The sequence below is a fragment of the Lagopus muta genome, chromosome 3 (genome assembly GCF_023343835.1).
Source record: "Lagopus muta isolate bLagMut1 chromosome 3, bLagMut1 primary, whole genome shotgun sequence".
In the NCBI taxonomy this organism is placed as follows: Eukaryota; Metazoa; Chordata; class Aves; order Galliformes; family Phasianidae; genus Lagopus; species Lagopus muta.
In genome coordinates this window covers 28,165,453-28,183,674 of record NC_064435.1, presented here as the reverse complement: position 1 = coordinate 28,183,674, position 18,222 = coordinate 28,165,453, and the positions used below count along the sequence as shown (strand labels likewise).

At 41.7% G+C, this 18,222-nt stretch overlaps 1 protein-coding gene across 12 annotated transcripts in view; it reads right to left on the bottom strand.

Annotated features, from left to right (window-relative positions):
• Window positions 1–18,222, bottom strand: part of PAG1 (phosphoprotein membrane anchor with glycosphingolipid microdomains 1) — a 107,904-nt gene that overhangs the window by 35,372 nt on the left and 54,310 nt on the right. The window contains exons 1-3 of one of the 12 annotated variants that reach the window (XM_048938602.1): window positions 12,700–13,042; window positions 9,674–9,761; window positions 4,481–4,610 (exon numbers count right to left, since the gene is read on the bottom strand). The exons of 2 other annotated variants lie outside the window; for them this stretch is intronic. In XM_048938602.1, coding sequence (XP_048794559.1) covers window positions 4,481–4,610; window positions 9,674–9,676 — 133 coding nt within the window. In that variant the 5' untranslated portion in view covers window positions 9,677–9,761; window positions 12,700–13,042. 9 more of the 12 variants (XM_048938601.1, XM_048938600.1, XM_048938599.1 and 6 more) reach the window with 9 other exon arrangements.

The window sequence follows — 18,222 nt, the reverse complement described above, 5'->3', positions numbered from 1 at the left end:
GATCCTTCTCTAAAATCATTTCCTATTCAAGGGCTGAATGCTGTTACCACCAAACCCTTATTAGAAAGCCTTAAGGATTTATTTAGGGATGAAACATTTTGGTCCAGTATCAAAAAACCTATTTTCTGCAAGCAGAACAATGCCAGAACATCACACTCCTTTCCAGTTGGCATCACAGAAAGTGGATGACCAGATTTTCTGAAAGACTCAGTACCACAGAGCCTATAATGCTTAATTATCTGATGGTGCTTAGGAATATGGGTAGAAAAGAGAAGAAGCAGACAAATCCGGCCATCGTATGAATATTTAACACCCTTCTGCAGAGCATCAGTGTGTGTGCTCATACCAACATCGTGATCAACATCCCCATGCAGCTACAGAAGGCATGCATAAGCATAAAATTAACAAACTGTCTAAAGACTTTGATTCAAAAACATGTTCTTCTCCCTTTACGAGCCTTTTAAAACAAAATATTCACTTCCCTGTACATTTCCCCCATTAAAATTTTATCTTACTGTAAAGAGATAGGTATGTAGGGAACTTCTGGCCCCATTCTGTTCTCTATTGCTGTCATACTGAAAGCAGAATGTGGTCCCCTCTGTGGAATTACCTGCAACTCTAGGTTTCTTTTTAGTTAATGCACTATTAACATACACGTTTCTACATGCTACAATGTGAAAACTGCAATAGAAGAAATTATTTGCCCTATTAAGTTACATCTAAGTAAAGTAAATAATAAAGCCTCTTATTGTCCAGTTAGTGAGACCAGAAAAAAATAATAATGTAGGTACACGAAAATACTGAGACCTTAGAGTAAAATACAAAAATATTCTTGCTGCAACAGAATTACAAAAATTTAAAGTCACGCCATGTATTTCTTTGTTTAGGCTGATCTCCTTTTGCCTTTATTACTGGTGTGCCACTATGAAAATATATCCAGGTACCCTGTGGTTAGTGCTAAGCATTAGTTAGTATCTTGTGAAAGTCAACTGACACTTAAATGTCAGCCTTCAGCATAAGTCTGCTGAGATTTACTATCTTTTCAGAGTAAATCTATTATACTTTAGTAAATAGATAGGATATAAATAAAGTAGTAGCTCTGCAGAGTTTAAAATAGGAAATGCTACTATATTAACAGGCTTATGGCAATGTTACTTACAAGTGTTTGTTTTAAAGTCTCAGCAGGCTCGTCCTGATGCCTATGGTGTAAAACCATCTGCTGAACAGACAGAATCGATCTCTGAGTGCGTCCTGCTCGGTTTGTAAATTTACCTACTGTGACTAAGTACATAACTCATTATTAAAAACAGTCAGACCTGATCTTTCCTGAGGGTAAACTAATGCTTCTCATCATCCTTTAAAAAAAAGCAAGCAAGAGATAAGGAATAGGTAAGGCATTTAAATAAGAAACATTATTTGAAAGGTTTACTCCCATGGCCTGACTCAACATGCCAATGTGGACTCTCAATCATCTTTGCAAGATAATTATAATTCATAATTGGCACTTCTAAAGCATTTTCATAGAGCTGTGTAAATATTGACAAATAAGCCATAGAAAAAGCCTGTGGGATACACTAACTTTTTTTTGTATCTCAGCAATTTACTGGGGGAAAAAAAGAGCCTTTCCTGCAGAAGGAGCTGAGCACGAGGAGTAGGTTTCCAGCACGATGCCCCCTGCCAGTCCACGCTGCTCTGACCTCTGATGTGTCAGCTGCTCCTCTGCTCTGAGAACTGGATCAAATCTGGAAACTGACCAAACCTCACCTAAATGTCCAAAGTTACTAGTTACTCAAATGTCCAAATAGAACCTGAGGATTTGATCTAAGTATATTCAGTACTTAATGGGGATGGTCACCTGTTCTGCTTGAGGAATGCTCAAACAATGATGTAGTGCACAATGAGGGCTTATTCTCAGAAAAAAAAGCATGATGTGGATAGTTTAAACTAAATACTAGAAAAAGAGCTCTCCAAGGGTGGAAAAAGGCACTCCTTTATTTAAAATTCAGTGAATTCTTACTGAAGTTCAAAAAGCCCAAGTGCAAGGTCTTGCACCTAACGCGAGGCAATCCTACACACAGATATAGGCTGGGAGGAGAATGGATTGAGAGAAGCTCAGAGGAGAAAGACTTTGGGGTCCTGGTGGACAAAAAGCTGGCCATGAGCTAGCAGTGCACATCTGCAGCCCAGAAGGCCAACTGTATCCTGGGCTGCCTCAACAGAAGGTGGCCAAGGGAGGTGATTGTCCCCCTTGTGAAGCCCCATCTGGAGTCCTGCATTCAACTCTCAGATTCCCAGCACAAGAAGGACATGGAGCTGTCAAAGCGAGTCCACAGGAGGCCTCAAGAATAATCAGAGGGCTGGAGCACCTCTCCTATGAAGAAAGGCTGAGGGAGTTGGGTTTGTTCAGCCTGGAGAAGAGAAAGAGGCCCACAGGAAAGATGGAGAAGGACTCTTTATGCATAGTGACAGGACAAGAAGTAACAATTTTAAACTAAAAGAGGCTAGGTTTGAGTTAGATATTAGGAAGAAATTATTTAACTTGAGGATGCCGAAGCACTGGAACAGGTTGCCCAGAGAAGCTATGGCTGCCCCATTCCTGGAGGCATTCAAGGCCACGCTGGATGGGCAGCCTAATCCAGTGGGTGCCAACCCTGCCCTTGGATTACACAATATTCAAGATATTTCCAACCCAAACTATCCTCTGATTCTATGATTTTTTTCTACTGCTTACCCACAATGAAGGGTAAAGAAAGCATGGAAGTCCTGCTGGAGCCTCCAAGAGGCCCTACTTTCATCGTGTAGTAAAACACTGAAGGTAAAGTTGACATCAGTAGCCTAGAGAAAAAGGCCAGAAGTGGCGCAAAGGTCCATGGGGGCCTACAAAGTCAAATATGTCACCAAAGACTCAAATCCAGCTCTCCATTATAGCTGCCCTTATGAAAGGAATAATTAATTAGTAGCATCTAAGGTTTTCCGGTTTAAAGCAATGAAGACTAATGATGACTTTATTCCAGAGCTTGGTTAATAAGCACCATGTTGAGGGGTGATAAACAGGTCTTTTCCAAATAATAGCATTATTACAAGCATATAATGTATACAATTATACACAATATAAATCACTTTTGTTTGGTGTAATCCTACTTTGCCTATTGAAGCCATCATTGTGGTTATATGTTGTGTCTAATTTCAGCTACAATCTCTTTAGGGCAAGGATTGTGTCCCTGTGGTTTTGTAAAGCCTCATTCATAGTTAAAATGGCATACAGATTCACTAAATTAGGAGAAATCATAAACTGCAGGAATTTATTCTGGTTTATCAGGAATTCACAAATGAGGATAAAAACATTTTAAAATGGATTTTATTATGATACCATCTTCCAGTGATCTGGTTATCTTTTGTTGTTTAGGTGTTGTGAGATGCCTTTTAGCTTATCTGTGGCAACTATCTGAATAAAAATAAGAACAGCAAATTAATGTGGAGTCCAGTTGAGTACGAAATCCAGCGCTATCCACCCTGAAGTTCATCCTTAATGTAGAACTACTGGTAAAGAGCACGAACTTGATGGTATTTTAACTATGGTGTTAGTTATCTATCTGTGCAAGGCCAGACAAAACAAATGGTACGAACAGAGCAGGACTGGGAGCCCTACTGAGCAGAATTCATCAAGAAACTCCCAAACCATAGAAGAAAAGATAAAGACTCAGGCTGCATTATAGTAAAAGGGCAAAAAGGGTTTCTGTACCCAGTGGGTTTATGTTGGTAGAAAGAATGGAGAAGCAGTGAAATAAAAATTAACATTTTCTATGAAATTTAACTCCTTTCCTTTTAAAACCTGAATAACTAAATGATTGTGTCACTGAATGAAGGCACTCCAAGCCACTTGTCCCTGCTGTTCACCATCCCTTGGTTCGTGCCACCTCAGGGGCATGTGAGATGACTCACTGTGTGCCAAAGCTAGCCCCTGAAGGCCATGTCTTTGAAACAGAAAAGGTTCCTGAGCTAAGTTGCTCTATGGTTACTCTACAGTCAGGGCCACTGCAAGGCTGGAAAAGGGGCAGGAGGAGCATGGCTAGAGCCCATCAGTGGTAATGTGGGTAGGGAGGTAAGTCAGGACACATTTCTGGAAGCTCCACATGGCATGCTCTTTTGTGCCATTTTTCACCTCTGGAGGACTTAGAATTAAAAAAAAAAAAAGCAATTTTTATCTGTATATAGAAATAAGCATGTGAAAGTAGGCATTCAGCCTGCTCTGAGGCTCAAAGGACCTCAGGTTACAGCTGAATATTCACACTGCAGCTGGCAAGTCAATGAAAAGACAGGGCTACTTTGGTTTTTAAAAATAAAAGATGAAGACTAGGCTAAGTGCCTCTTTTCAGGTACACCAGTGTTCATCTGCAATACATAAAATCAACAATAGTGGTAAAACGAGCTGATAAACTGTCCTGAGCAGCATTATGTCCTGACAGACAACTCCACACACCTGTAAGGTTTGAGGTCTGTTTCCTATGGCTGAAGCATTTAATTATGGATTCCCACCAAGGCCAAGAAGACACTTCAGACTCACTGGCTTTCCCACTGATGTTTTTCTTTTTGCTTAACAGTACTAAAACCTGTAAAGAAAACAGCAAGTGACATCAGCCCTGTGCAATAGGTTGGAAAATGCACCCATCTGCACAGAGTTAATAACACATCCTAAAACAGGCATTCACCCTCGAAAAGCATTAGCATTTAATAGCAGCTGCTCATCCTTTGAGTGCAGAAAAGTGTTGGAAAGAGGTGCTGAGAGGCTCTGTCTAGGATGACATGTCAGCGCTTTAAACATGATGTGAGAAAATTATTTTAATTGCCTGTACCAGCCTGGGACTGAAATGGTCTTACTTGCTAGCTTGGTACAAATGGTCCAAACTTCTTTTTTAAGTCAGGGAGTTGTCAGAGAATATGTATGTACTTGAATGCCTGGAAAGCCTTACCATGAAGTAAAATGAAGTAAAACAGACCCAGTAAGGTAGCTTTGCAAAACACTAGCTAGTAATGATAAGTGTTTAACCATAAGACTTGTATATGAAGATCTGATTTCTTACAAGTATTAGCACTGAAAGTGCACAAACTTATTTCTGAGATAAATGTTCCAGTTCAAATGTCACAGACCACAACAAAGGCATTCACAGTCAGTTCTGGGATTTAAAGTAGAAAAAAAAACAACTCAGACTTAAACTGCATAGGAGTTGGTGGTGATCACAGTGCTAATGACCACAAGAAACATGGATTTCTTTTTAAGCATCATTTTCTAGTGGCCTTGAGTGCTAATCAAAACAAGGACTATAATAATGCCTGCTTTAATGGAGTTCATCTCAGTAATGCTCCTAAATGGGATAAACTGCATTAAACCCAGACAAGCCATGAAAAGAGATAAATGACAAAACAATACACTGAAAACCTAAAGATTCTTTTAATGTACTATTAACTGAGTTACCATCCACGGCATTCACGTTAAATGTGGTTTTGAAATCCATTTGTTGAACTGAACAACTAGAACAGAAATGTTGCTGTTTTCCTGTTTAAAACAATGAATTAAATAAGGCCCAAATTAACCTCCAGAACTGCTGGTTTGGCAAATACTGTGACAGGACAGGTTGTGCATCTGCCTTTTGACTTCTTTAACAACAAGGAAAGCAGCTCCCCGGGAGCTTTTTCTGAAAGTCAATGGAGGAAAAGTGCTCTCACCGAGGGAGTCCTGCACACAAGCTGAGCATTGGCACATCCCAGGAAGGATGCTCCAGCAGAATAAGGACCTTCGCACTCCCTCAGAGGCCTCCGCCAGTCCCCACAGCTCTAGTGCCACAAAAACAGACACACACCAATCTCAGCAAGCTTTGGATTACCCTCTGAACATTTATGGCAAGGGACACTGAATGCAAGGAACATTGCTGTTATCATCATCTTTATCCTCCTTCTTGTTCTCTGGCCTCACTCATCTGTCCTCTGCACATGCTGGCCCAACACATAGCCATGCTCGCTTTCTTGACCTCAGTACCCTGAAAGATGAGTTACACGTGAACCACTCAGCTGGGACTGAATGGGCTTTCTAGCATATCAACTTTCTATACCTTTCACAGTGAGATGAGAGGATCCTCAATAGCTGAGAAGGAGTACAGACTATAGCATTTTTGGCAGATGTATTCTTACAGCAAAAGGTGACAATTTACAGATAAAATTAAAGTCAAGGTACTGGTACTGATACTTCTGTGTTCATTTAGAGGCAAGACTGAATTGTTTCCAAGGGCCTAGTCTTGGGAAGATGGATTAGCTGTTTGTTCATGCTGTACACAAAATGTAGGGTCATGTTCCTTATCTTGATGAGAATCAGAGAATCGCAGAACAGTTTCAGTTGGAAGGGACCTTTAAGATCATCTAGTTCCAACCCCCTGCTATAGGCAGGGACACCTCCCTCCAGACCAGGTTGCTCAAAGCCCCATCCAAACTGGATTTGAATGCTTCCACGGAGGGGGCATCCACAAGATCACTGGGCAACCTGTTCCAGGGTCTCACCACCTTCCTGATAAACAATGAGGATCTTCAAAAACTGGAGCTGTAGCTTACAGAACATATAATTTATTCTATAATTAATGTGTCACTTCAGAATTACAGAGAAAAAAAATTCAGATGGTTTGCATTGCTGTTGTAAAATGGTTGCTCTTCTGCACTCAAGGGACTGCAAAAGGTCAGTGATGTTGAAAATACATGATTTATAAAGTACTGTGAGATGAGATGTGCTGTGTAAATGTAAAATATTATTAGAGCATATTCTACTTAATTGACATACTCTGAAATGGAATTGGCTGCACCACAAGAACAGAGCTAAGAAACTAATTTAGCCTGAGGACAGTGGCTTGTCTATGGCTACTGACAGCCTATGGCAACATATGTATAAATCTGTCTCACAGTTACCTAGCACTGAAAGTTATTGCTGTTCACCTGGAATAGGTCACATGCAGATTTGAAGATCCTGTGATCCACAGAAATGGCAAAGCAGGCAAAGGCTGGAGACTGCTCAGCACCACAGTCAAAAAGCAGCTTCTGAAGCAGCTGCAGGTACAGGAGCTGCCGCACAGCCCAGCCACCTGCTGCAGAAATGCTGTCATGCCCAAGGCAGCTCCAGGTGTGTGCCAGGGATGCCTGGGATGCCACGGTCATTATGTGCCTGGGAGCTAGCCTCAAGTGGCACCTCCAGACTCAAAATATGCTCCTTACTCAACCCTGGTTTTCATGGGGGCATCCAAGCTCCCCTTGCAGGCCCGAACCTTGCAATTTACATCTGTGTCCAGAAAGGCTTCCTGAAAAAATCTCATGTCTGAGTGAGTGAGCTGAACTGGATGAGTGCAGTGCTCTTCTCACTCACAGAGTTTCTGGTTTGGAAGGGGGACATAAATTACACTTCCATGCACTTTTTGGGACTGATTCCAGCTCCTCTTTTTCTTTTGACCTGACGGTCTTCTATACTTTAACATTGCAATAAATAATTTGTTTGAAGCAGATTTTAAAATGTTTGAACAGCCAGTAACAGTCCAGTTTACCATAAATGGAGAAAGGTCCATTCCCCCTTCCCAAACAAAGACACAGAATGCAGATCATATTCTGAATTCTTCTTAAACTCAGGCCAAAAGATCTCACCAGCACAATCTGTTCCCCTTCGCATTACTATTTCCATTCTCACAGATTCTTTTATCTAATTCCCTTTCTCCCTGAAGTTTACAGTGCCATTCCAAAGATTTTTCAGCTGCACTTTTGCTCCCTCCTCTTGAATTCTCTCTTCAATGATCTAAAGTCCTTCTTCAAATAGTGCTACTTTCTTCCAGAAGTGCAATGCCATGAATTCTCTACAACAAACTAATGCGCTCCTACCTTTTCTCATGTGCTAAAATGAGCACGTTTTTCTTATTTCTGTTTTATTTTTCTAACAAAAATGTATGATTTTATGAGCTTTCCATTCCCAACAGGGAAAAAAGGAGTGCTTTCTTCTGAATGTATTCACACTTTCCCATGAAAATTAATACATTTGTCTGGGAGGTAAAGAACATTTGGATGATCTGCATTCGAGAGAACAGTCGTAAGAGGTTATTGCATAAAATGACTGATTTACCAGCAACAGAAATTTCATTCAAAGGTAATGTCAAAATTATTCTCATCTACACAAAACAATTTGCATCCACTCAAAAAAATGGTCTATGCTGAAAATAATACTATTGTATTCTCTTCACTGATGGCTCAAGGTGTTTGGCTTCTACTTTGTTTAGATAGATAACTTTTAACAGATTTGCTGCTTTGGCTACAGCTGGCCTGCAGTAGCAATGGCAGGCGATGACTCTTTGGCTACGCAGTGCATGATTAATCTGTGCTGCAACTGCAAGCATTTACCATGGGGGACAACTCTTCCCTTTTGTTTTTTCCTACTATTTCCATCTCTCCTTCCCTAACAAGGGGATCAACAAAAATCAATACTGTTTTTTTACCTAGGGAATGACATTTTTAGGCCTATGTGCAAACATAAGTTTCCAGCTGTTAGAGGAAAGCAGCAGCAAACACAAGGCAGGTGAATACATCTTTTTTTTTTTTTTTTCAACATAAGCAAAAATAAAAATATCCCTCAGCTACAAAAACAAAAACAAAGCTAACAAAAGTTTACTCGCTTGCTTGGACCCATGGATACATGGACCTGTGCCTATAGGAATAGTATCTAATTAATTTTGCATGAGTGATGAAGTCTACTCAAATCCTTTCTGTCATTTCATCCTTTTCTGGCATTCACAATCCACTCGCTAGAACACAGAGCTAAATTAATCACCTCCAGACAGTTCTTCTGCTTAGGAGTTTGAGGAACATTTTTACTTTGTAGGGTCTCTACTTCTCAACATTTACTGCATTATAAAGCTGAGTGGTATCTGGAGGATTCTGTAATCTCTGCAATAGCAGTATTTTTCTGGACCTTACTCAGCACTGGAAGTAAACCCCACATCTGCTTTCTATCAAATATCAGTTAACCACCTTGTCAATGAGAAAGATAGAAGGCCACAGGACTGCTTATTTTATGCACTACAGCCTTCACATTCAGGCGATAGTACTAAGCATTTGTAGGTCCTTTTCCTGCTGTCCTTCAGTTTCTCCATGGCATGATCTTCAATGATGCTGGCATCTCACAAATGCTTACAACCACCTCTGTGATATGAACAGAACAGCTATCCTTAAAGCCCTATCCTCAAGAGCTAAGAACCCAGTGTAGGCAGAACAAATGAGCAATTCCTCTGCTTTCCTTTGAATCCACCCACACAACAGACGTGTGAATGAAATAAGGCACTTCTTACTGTGTCTACTATCTTTGCTGCTCCTACCATCTTTCAAACCTGTGGAAACTTCTGAATTTACAGTACTGGCACAGTAAAAAACAGCAGATCCAGAGACAAGGAGATCGGCAGCCCATACTTGTTTAGGCTCTCCTTCAGTCTTCAGCCTCCCTGTAACACACATCAGCTCTCCCGTGACCTCAGATCCCCATGAATCACAAAGTCATTCCCTCTCAAGTTAAAGCAGCAGCAACTTCCAATCATCTCGTGTCAGGCACATTTGTGTTTGTAATTCATTTCACACTAAGCAATTCATTAAGAACTATTTTGATTACCATAATGTGCAAAGGCAATTTTCTATCTTCTCCATACAGGGTCACTTTTATGCCAGCTCATTTTTTACTGCATCGGTCCTTTCCCATACTGAAACAGAATCAGTGTTTACATTTGGTTAGTTAAAATATTTACATTGCACATTCAAATGATGCGCTTTCCCAGTGACAGGGCTGTCTGTGGTATTTCCTCCTGTACCTACTCTGAAGCAGAAACAGATGATTCTACACAAGCAGATTAGGGCAAGAAGCTGCACAGCTATTCCATGCCATCATCACCAGATTCTGTAATATCCATGCAGGCTGTGTCATCTGACTAGCATTGCATGAAAGCATGCCTTATAAGACCCCAAATCAGCACAGCTACACATTCTCTAGTCACTTTACTTCAAAGAGATCCTCTATTACTCACTCAGTGCATGACGTGGGCTGAATCATGATGCGTGTGTAGGTGCTGGGACAGGAGGCAAGAAGGCTGCCTGGCCACCAGTTTGTGGGCAGAGAGCACCCAGAGCATGGGCTGCCACCAAGCAAGCGTGCAATGTCCTGCTGCTTTTGTGTGTGGTGGCATGAAAGGCAGATGAATTCTCTTTGAACGGAGCAGAAAAAAGTCAGGGGACAGCACTTCTGGAGAGAGAAGGAAACTTGGAGCAGAAGTGAATACAGAGTTGAGAAGAAAAGGTGATGTTGCAGCTGGTCAGGGAAGGGCACAACGTTGTCAGAAGACAAAGCTGACTCCCTTCTGTCAAGCTGAACAAAGTACTGCAGTTGCTGCTGTTCAGAGATTGATGTACAAAAGGTGTACCAACAACCCTGAAGGGGCTGCCTGAAGCTAACAGGGTGAAAAAGGTGTGCACAGCAGTGAACTTCAGTATCATATAGAGTGCATTATCATCTACACAACAAACAGTTAATTTTCCTTCTGAAAGCAAAACAGATGCAGCATGAAGTAATTCCTCACATGGGAACTCAGTAGCAATGCAAAATGAGAAAGAAAAGCTTCAAATTCCCAAGCCACAGCAGGCACACTGCTTACCTCCCAGCAGGTCTGTGTGCCTGCTGCCTGGCAAGGAGAAATGGCTCCTGGGCTGCCAAAAAGTGGAGACACTCAGGATGAGGAGTTACTGCATAGCTGTGCCTCTGCTCACACTCACCACAAACTGCTGCATCTTCTTGTTTACAGGAACATATACAGTAGATGAAAGTTGACTATGCAAGGAAGAGCTGCCTATTTTAAATGGACTCTGCCTTAGTGCTGCGTACTTGGGAGGAAATGGGCTGGAACAGTCGCTGTTTAACTGAGGCATGCAGCCTCAGCAAATAAACTTTAGACAGGACAGTGCTCTGTGTGGGAGACATAGTTGCTCCACTTTTCCCAACTATCAGCAAAAGCGATGATGTAGCTGTTTGCTAATGAAGGCACAGCAGTGAAAGTAAAGCTCTATACCTGCCTAAGCCAGTGTACTCATGCTAATAAGCAACCAATGCTGATTACACTTAGAACTGTAATTCTCCAAGTGCATATTCATTTCCAGATACAAGAGCCTGTAGTAAAGCACCCTTTGGAGTATGGGTCTGAACTGCAACCAAACACCTCTAGGAGATGTAATAATGGTCTTTCAAGTGTCTAAAGGGGAGCTATAAGAAAGAAGGGGACGGACTTTTCAGAAGGGTCTGCTGTGATAGGACAAAGGAAAATGGTTTCAAACTAAAAGGAGGGTGACTTAGATTGGATATAAGGGAAGTATTTTACAATAAAAGTAGTGAAGCACTGAAACAGGTTGCCCAGAGAGGTGGTGGATACCCCATCCCTGGACACGTTCAAGGCCAGGCTGGACCGGACTCTGAGCAGCTCATCTAACTGTAGGCATCCATGTTCATTGAAGGGGAGGTGGACTAGATGACCTTTAAAGGTCCCCTCCACCTGAAATGATTCTATGATTCAATTATTCTGGTTCTACTTTTTGCAAAGAGCAAAGCCCTATGGCACACCAACAGCACTCTCCCTCTCTGTTCCCCTTAAAAAAATATACCAAAAAAACACACAATCTCTCAAATGCTGTCTGAAAGTGCTGCAAGTGCAGAGCTGTGTTAGGGACATGCAGGGCTCGTGTCCCTTCCTGCAGGCACATCCACCTGGGCAGCAGCTGCTGGTGGTCACAGCCATGGCCATGCTCACTTTTGGAATGGGCTGCCCAGAGTCACTGTCCCTGGGGGTATTTGTGAAATGTGTATATGTAGCACTGAAGGACATGGTTTGTGAGTATGGCAGGGATGGGTGGACAGCTAGACTGGATGATCATATGGTCTTTTCCAACCTTAATGATTCTATGATACACAGCTATACAAATTCCCAGAAACACAGTTAACAACTGCAAGAGACAAATAGCAGCAAAAAAGACCTGGGGAGTTGCTCATACAAAAAGCATCTTCACTTTAAAAACAGAAAAATAACACTAATTAAAAATTCCCAGATCACTAAAAACATCATTGAAGCGGTAAGGACACAGGGGAAATAGCAGCACAGCAGCATAAAATCTGTTTAGCACAGTCTTCATGTTCTCAGTAATTCCAAAGCGACTGCAAAACCCCCCACGTGTCTCTTTCTGCTGAGGTGCGCAGAACAAACATTCATGTTTTCCCATGGCACAGCACAGCCCGTGCACCCACAGTACCTGCAGCGGTGAGGAGCTGTCTGTGGTAACAGGATGAAATATCTACCTTGCCCAGTGGCTGTATGGTAATGTATTTCTATTAGCAAAACCCATTTAATATTGCATATGCATAGTTGCTTTTGGCTTAGAAAGTAAGAAAGAAAGTGTGAGACTGTGATTGGAATGCAGTCTGATTTTCTCACCGATGGTGGTGATCACAAAACACCCCCAGCTGCAGCACACTGCTTGTGCTAATGCTGCTCTCCTGCAGAGCCAAGCAGACTGCAAACTTCTCCCCCCACCACACTGCACATGCTGCAACTCACACCCAAACAGCAGCAGGCACGCTGTGCTCCTGTAGGGACAAAGCCTTACCTTCCTCCTCCCGCCAGATGAGATGTCAGCAGCCCAGCTCTCCCAGCCCAGCAGCCCCCTCCTCGTGCCCTTGCAACTCTGCACACAAGGCACAGACCTCACCTTGGCACTGCCAGTGCACTGCAGCCCTGCAAAAAACAGTCTGTGCTTGGCTGCTGACGCGGCCACAAAGACGTTCTAATGCACAGCCGTGCACTTTCCCCCCTTATTCTTTCCTTTATTTTTCTTCTTGCTTGGTACGATGAGAAGCGAAGGGGGAAAAACGCGATGTGCTCCGGACCAGCAGTGTAAAGAGGAGTGCAACGCTGTCAGCGCATGCCGGCGGTGGGAGGGGAGGTGGAGGCTTCCTGCCTCGCCTCGCACATTTTTGTTTGGACCGTGGGTGGCTGCGTGAGCAAAGCATCCCAAGCTTTGCTTTCCGAGAGGAGGAGTTACCCCGGGACTCCAAGCCTTGGCTGCTACTTGGAGCCCAGAAGTGAGCCCAGAAGTGAGGTGGCAGGATGGCAACCCGGCAGCACAGTGATCCAGCAGTGCTCCAACAGGGCTGCAACCCAGTGGCTGGCAGCCCAAAGTCCAGCCCTGTCCAACATCCATTTGTAGCCATGTGGTGCTGTGTCCCTGCAGGGCTCTGTTACCTGCAGCTCTAGGCCAGGCTGGCCAGTTACCCTCTGCATGCAAGGCTGCTGTGCTCACTATGGAAAAGGCAAATCCTCACCTCACCAAGCGACTGCACTGAGAAAAGGGGTCCCACAGATGTTTGCAGCTGTCGGTGTGAAAGAAAGGTGGCAGCACTTTGAAAAAGCAAACCTTTTAAACTGATATGCCCATATCTATTTCCTCTTAAAAGACAGACTGCTGTGTGTGCATTTCATACATTTCATACATTTCACACAACTAAGTTTGTCGTTCCTCCTATCAGAAAATGAAAAGTTATCTTGCCCTGCTGGTGATGATCCCTGCTGTAACCAACTGGAATTTTGCAGTTTAACTCAAAGTTTCCCATGCTGAGCTAGAGGGTACATGATGGCTGTTGCACATTTCTTTACGTTAATTATAATTCAGGTCCCAAAATAGTGCCACTGATCACAGCAGTACACGAGTTTTCTTCTAGTAACAAACAGCAAGAGACACACAGTCCTCCGGGTTCAGCACAACCACCAACTCATTCCAGCTCCTGGATGAACCATTGCAGCATTACAATGATTTCCCATGCAATTAGTGCTAATTGATGCCTTGCTGGCAATCCCTCACAGCTCCCCTCACCCTTTTAGCAGGCCCCATCAGGTCATCCTGAGAGCCATCAGCTTGCAGCACTGCAGGACCAGCTTCCATGGGCTCCCTGCTGTTACATTTAGGGGGAACTGGCCAGGGCTGGTCACAGGTATGCCAGCTACTTCCAAGTCACTGCATGTGAATTTGCACCATGAGACATTTCTAGGTGGACGTTTTGGAACATTTCCTAAAAGCAACTTGATTGTTTGAAAGCATTTTGCCGACAAAACTCCAGCATCTTTGTTCAGGATAGCTGAGCGGTGGTGCCAGTAGATACTAACAGCCCCAGTGCACCTTGTAATCAAAATTCAGCTGAGAAAAGAAAGTTGTAAATGAGCAACCACCTCTTCTAATTTTATTATTTAATAATACTTCTTAAGAAAAGCCTTTTCCTTTGATCTGTTAATAAGATTAAGTATTTGCCTTAGCATCTTGCCAAATGGACTCAAGGAAGATCAAGATTGCTTTGTACCAGCAGAGCCAGATGACTATGGCAATGAACAAAGTGAGATGCTCTTTGACAGAACATCATAAATATCTAGTATGTATTTCACAGTAGCACACACACTTAAATTCCAGATGAGTATCCCAGCTGATGGATCTCAGATGAGATCTCTCTCCACACTGCAGAACTATGTAATTCCAAAAAACCCATACAGTTTTATCTTTTACAATGAAGTGCTGAGGCAGTTGCTTAGAGTCAAAAAGATGCCCCAAAGCAAAGAACTGCCAGCCTACAGACACAATTCAATAAATATTAAAGGATGCGATGCCTAATGCTAAAGCACATTAGGAAATGCTTGTTGCTAATGGCAAGCTAAATTACTTCAACTAAAATAATCAAGAGCAATATCTTGTAAGTCAGCTTTATCTCCCCTCCATTTTCTGTTTCTCCTAAGTTTCTAGTCTACACAAATCAGCAGTCCTTGGCATTACTTTCACAGCATTTTCCTCCTTTACTGTGCAACATTTGGGAACCACAACAGAACGTCAACAGGCTGCCTGTCACCAAGTCTGTACGATGCGGTGTGCTTTGGCATAGAGGCAGCTGAGAACATTCGTGACAGTTACTTCTCTTGGAAAGCTGAGTCTGGAGCAGAAGAGAGTGCTACAGACTGCCTGTGCCACCTCATTCCACCTCTACCAATTCAGCTGTGTGCAGATCTAGTTTGCGAAGGGCTCACGTTGTTTTTAGTGTAGATAAGTCTAGTTATTTAAATAGAAATGCCTAGCATTTATGTTGGTAAGATAACATACCAACATTTATCATTTACATACATGTAAATTTACATACGTGACAGTTTATCAATTTTTACTTTTTAGATTCTGCTCTCTGGATCTTTGTGATCCTTTTTGGCTATAATTTTTTAAAGGCTTTATGGTCTTCTTTCACCATATCTATGGCATGTGAAGACCCAGCCATTATATAAAATTAATACTTTCCAACTAATCTCACAGTTATTTTCAACTGCAGGAAACCTCATTTTCATTGATATAAATCCCTCATTTTCTTGTATTTTTGGATGTACACCATCCACTGGAGATCAGAATCCTTCTCATCTTTATCTCACACACACTTAGCTTTCAAAATATGAAGCTATTCAATAAAAACACAAAGATAACAGCACAAAGATATTGCTGAAGGCACTCTAGGCAACGAGAGTTTAGTCATTCAGTGGAGGAATTTATTAAGGAACTCTAGAAAGTTTCATAGAGGAACTTCTCTGTGAAAACATGCATGCTTTTGCTGGGACAATAAGGGGCATTAAAATCTGATTTGATCACAGTCTTTTACAGCACACGCACACACACACACTTGAAATCTGCAACTAAGAGACAGAGGGCTACAACATACAGTTTTCAGAAAGCACAAAGCAGGAGTTCCCCTCTCCGATAACGTATGCCAAAATCCAGGTATAAACATTCTAATACTATGGTATCAAATTCATTCTTTACAAATATAGTGCAAACATCCTTAAGAAAATTATGAACATCTCTGCCCAAAGAGGTAAAAGTTACAATTGTAAGTTACTTCTCTAAATTGGTGTTACACCATATTTTCCTACAAAGATGTGCCTAGCTTGCAACAAGTGCTAACAGAACCTGAGCTCTAGAGATAATAGAATCACAGAATGGTTTGGGTTGAAAGGGACCTTAAAGATGATCTAGTTCCAACTCCCCTACAATGGGCAAGGTTGCTACCCACTAGATTAGGAATCTTAGCTAAATTTGGAGTTTGCTGTTGATGAAAACCATGAGGATGAAGACACACATGCCCTGGACTGTGCTCTTGCTGAAGAGGGATGGAAGAGATGGATGGACACTGAACTAATCTCATTGAGTTGTGATATGTGACACACACCATTTGGGTCTATGGTCAGATACTCCACCGAAGGCTCACAACTAAGTCAGGTGAAGATATCACTTACACAAACTGCATAAAGACTTATGGCTGTGTGGATTTTAATTTGGGACTATGTCACAAGCCTCTTCTTCCAGAAGTCAAGTCAAGGCACTACAAAGATTTAAGTAATTCAGCCTGCTATGGTATAGATGGTTTCCCAGTGCTATTCATTAGGACACGGATGGCTACAAATGAGCCTCCTTCAGCTTGCCTTTTATTTTTCCTTGCAGCTTGTTCATTTTTATTAAAAATGAAGAAAAATTTTGCATCACTGATACTTCATTTTCCACTCCTCTTAATCTTCAAATGTACCCCATTTATAAGGCCTAACTCTACAGGGGCACTCTAAACCACTTTATTTAGCAGTAGCGATGACCAGCAATTTTTTTTTTTTTTTCCTTTCTTATTCTTCTTTTTTTGTTGTTGTTGTTAATCCTCTTCTGCGTCCTCTCACTTTTCCTATTTTCCACTCTCTAATTTCATTTCCTGACAAAGCTCTTTCAGACTCTTGACATTCAGATCTTTATAGATTGGGTTAAAAACAAGCGCAAATCCATTATCTAATATTGTCATAGCTAACCAGGAGAAATGCTCCTAAATTATTTGAATATATGGACAAGATCTGAATATCTAAATGAAATTGTTAAGGCATAAATGCACAAGGGAATCATATATTTATTTTTAAATGTCAAATCTGATTAAAGTGCACCAAATAACTGGCTAGACTACAGAGGACTATAGCAGACAGAGGTTTTGGAAATGGAAGTGATACCATGGTAACTGGCAAAACAGCCACCAGAAAATATAAATCTAGGTATCAATCAAGGATTTGAGATTCTAAATGCTAAAAAGAGATAAAGGATGATATCTTTCTGTCATATGTTGACAAGTTGTGATAGAGAAAGAATACCTGTGTCATAACCTCATCACCAGCAGGTACCTGTCTCCCAGCGGTAACTTGTATTCCTGAGTCCTGATCCTGTCAGAATTATCCCAATGTTGTTGCCAGAGGTAATGGCATCATACTCAGCAAAAGCATAACTGATAAAAATGTTTCCATTCAACAAATTTATTATTTATTAAAAAATACGAAAATTAAAATCTCTGTATAGAAAGTATTAACAGAAAGTATACAAGTCCCTCACCAGATCTACTGCTCTGCAAGAACTACTGGGAGCTTATTTAAGTACTGAATCAGTACTAAAGGTCTCTGTGGAATTTGTTTGTTCATAAAAGAGGGCATCAACCAGATACAAAGACAGAGGGAAATGGAGAGTGAGGAAGGGAAGGCAAGGCAAAGCAGAGAATCCATCTGTATAAACTTTGATTTAACCACAGTGAATTGAGATAACGTTTAATTTTGGAAGACTCATTTCAGGAAAAATGGAATAGAATATCACCAGCTCATAGCTTTTAGTCTCTTTGATTATTGTTCAAAAGAGAAAACTGTTTTAAAAAGCAGGAAAAAACAAGATGAACAACCTTAATCCACACCAAAGACACGTAAAAGGTTGGCTAATTATTCTTAACACTTCTTTATGCAACCAAGGCTGTCTACAGCATATTCCAAAGCATCCAGAGGACAAAGCAGAGCAAGCTGCCTTCCTGTGCGCTGCCTCATGTGGCAGTGACATGAAATAGTAGCAATACTGCAAGAGTTTGACCTGTGTTATGGTCATTAAAAAAATAGCCCAAAAAAGTGCAAAAACTAAAATAAAACAAACAACAGCGCCAATTTCTCCCTTCTTATATCTGTTCATAAATGTTCTGTCCTGCTTTCCTCCCAGGACTCCTGTGCATGGGAGCTGGCAGACAGTGCAGATGGACAGACAGACAGACAGCACACA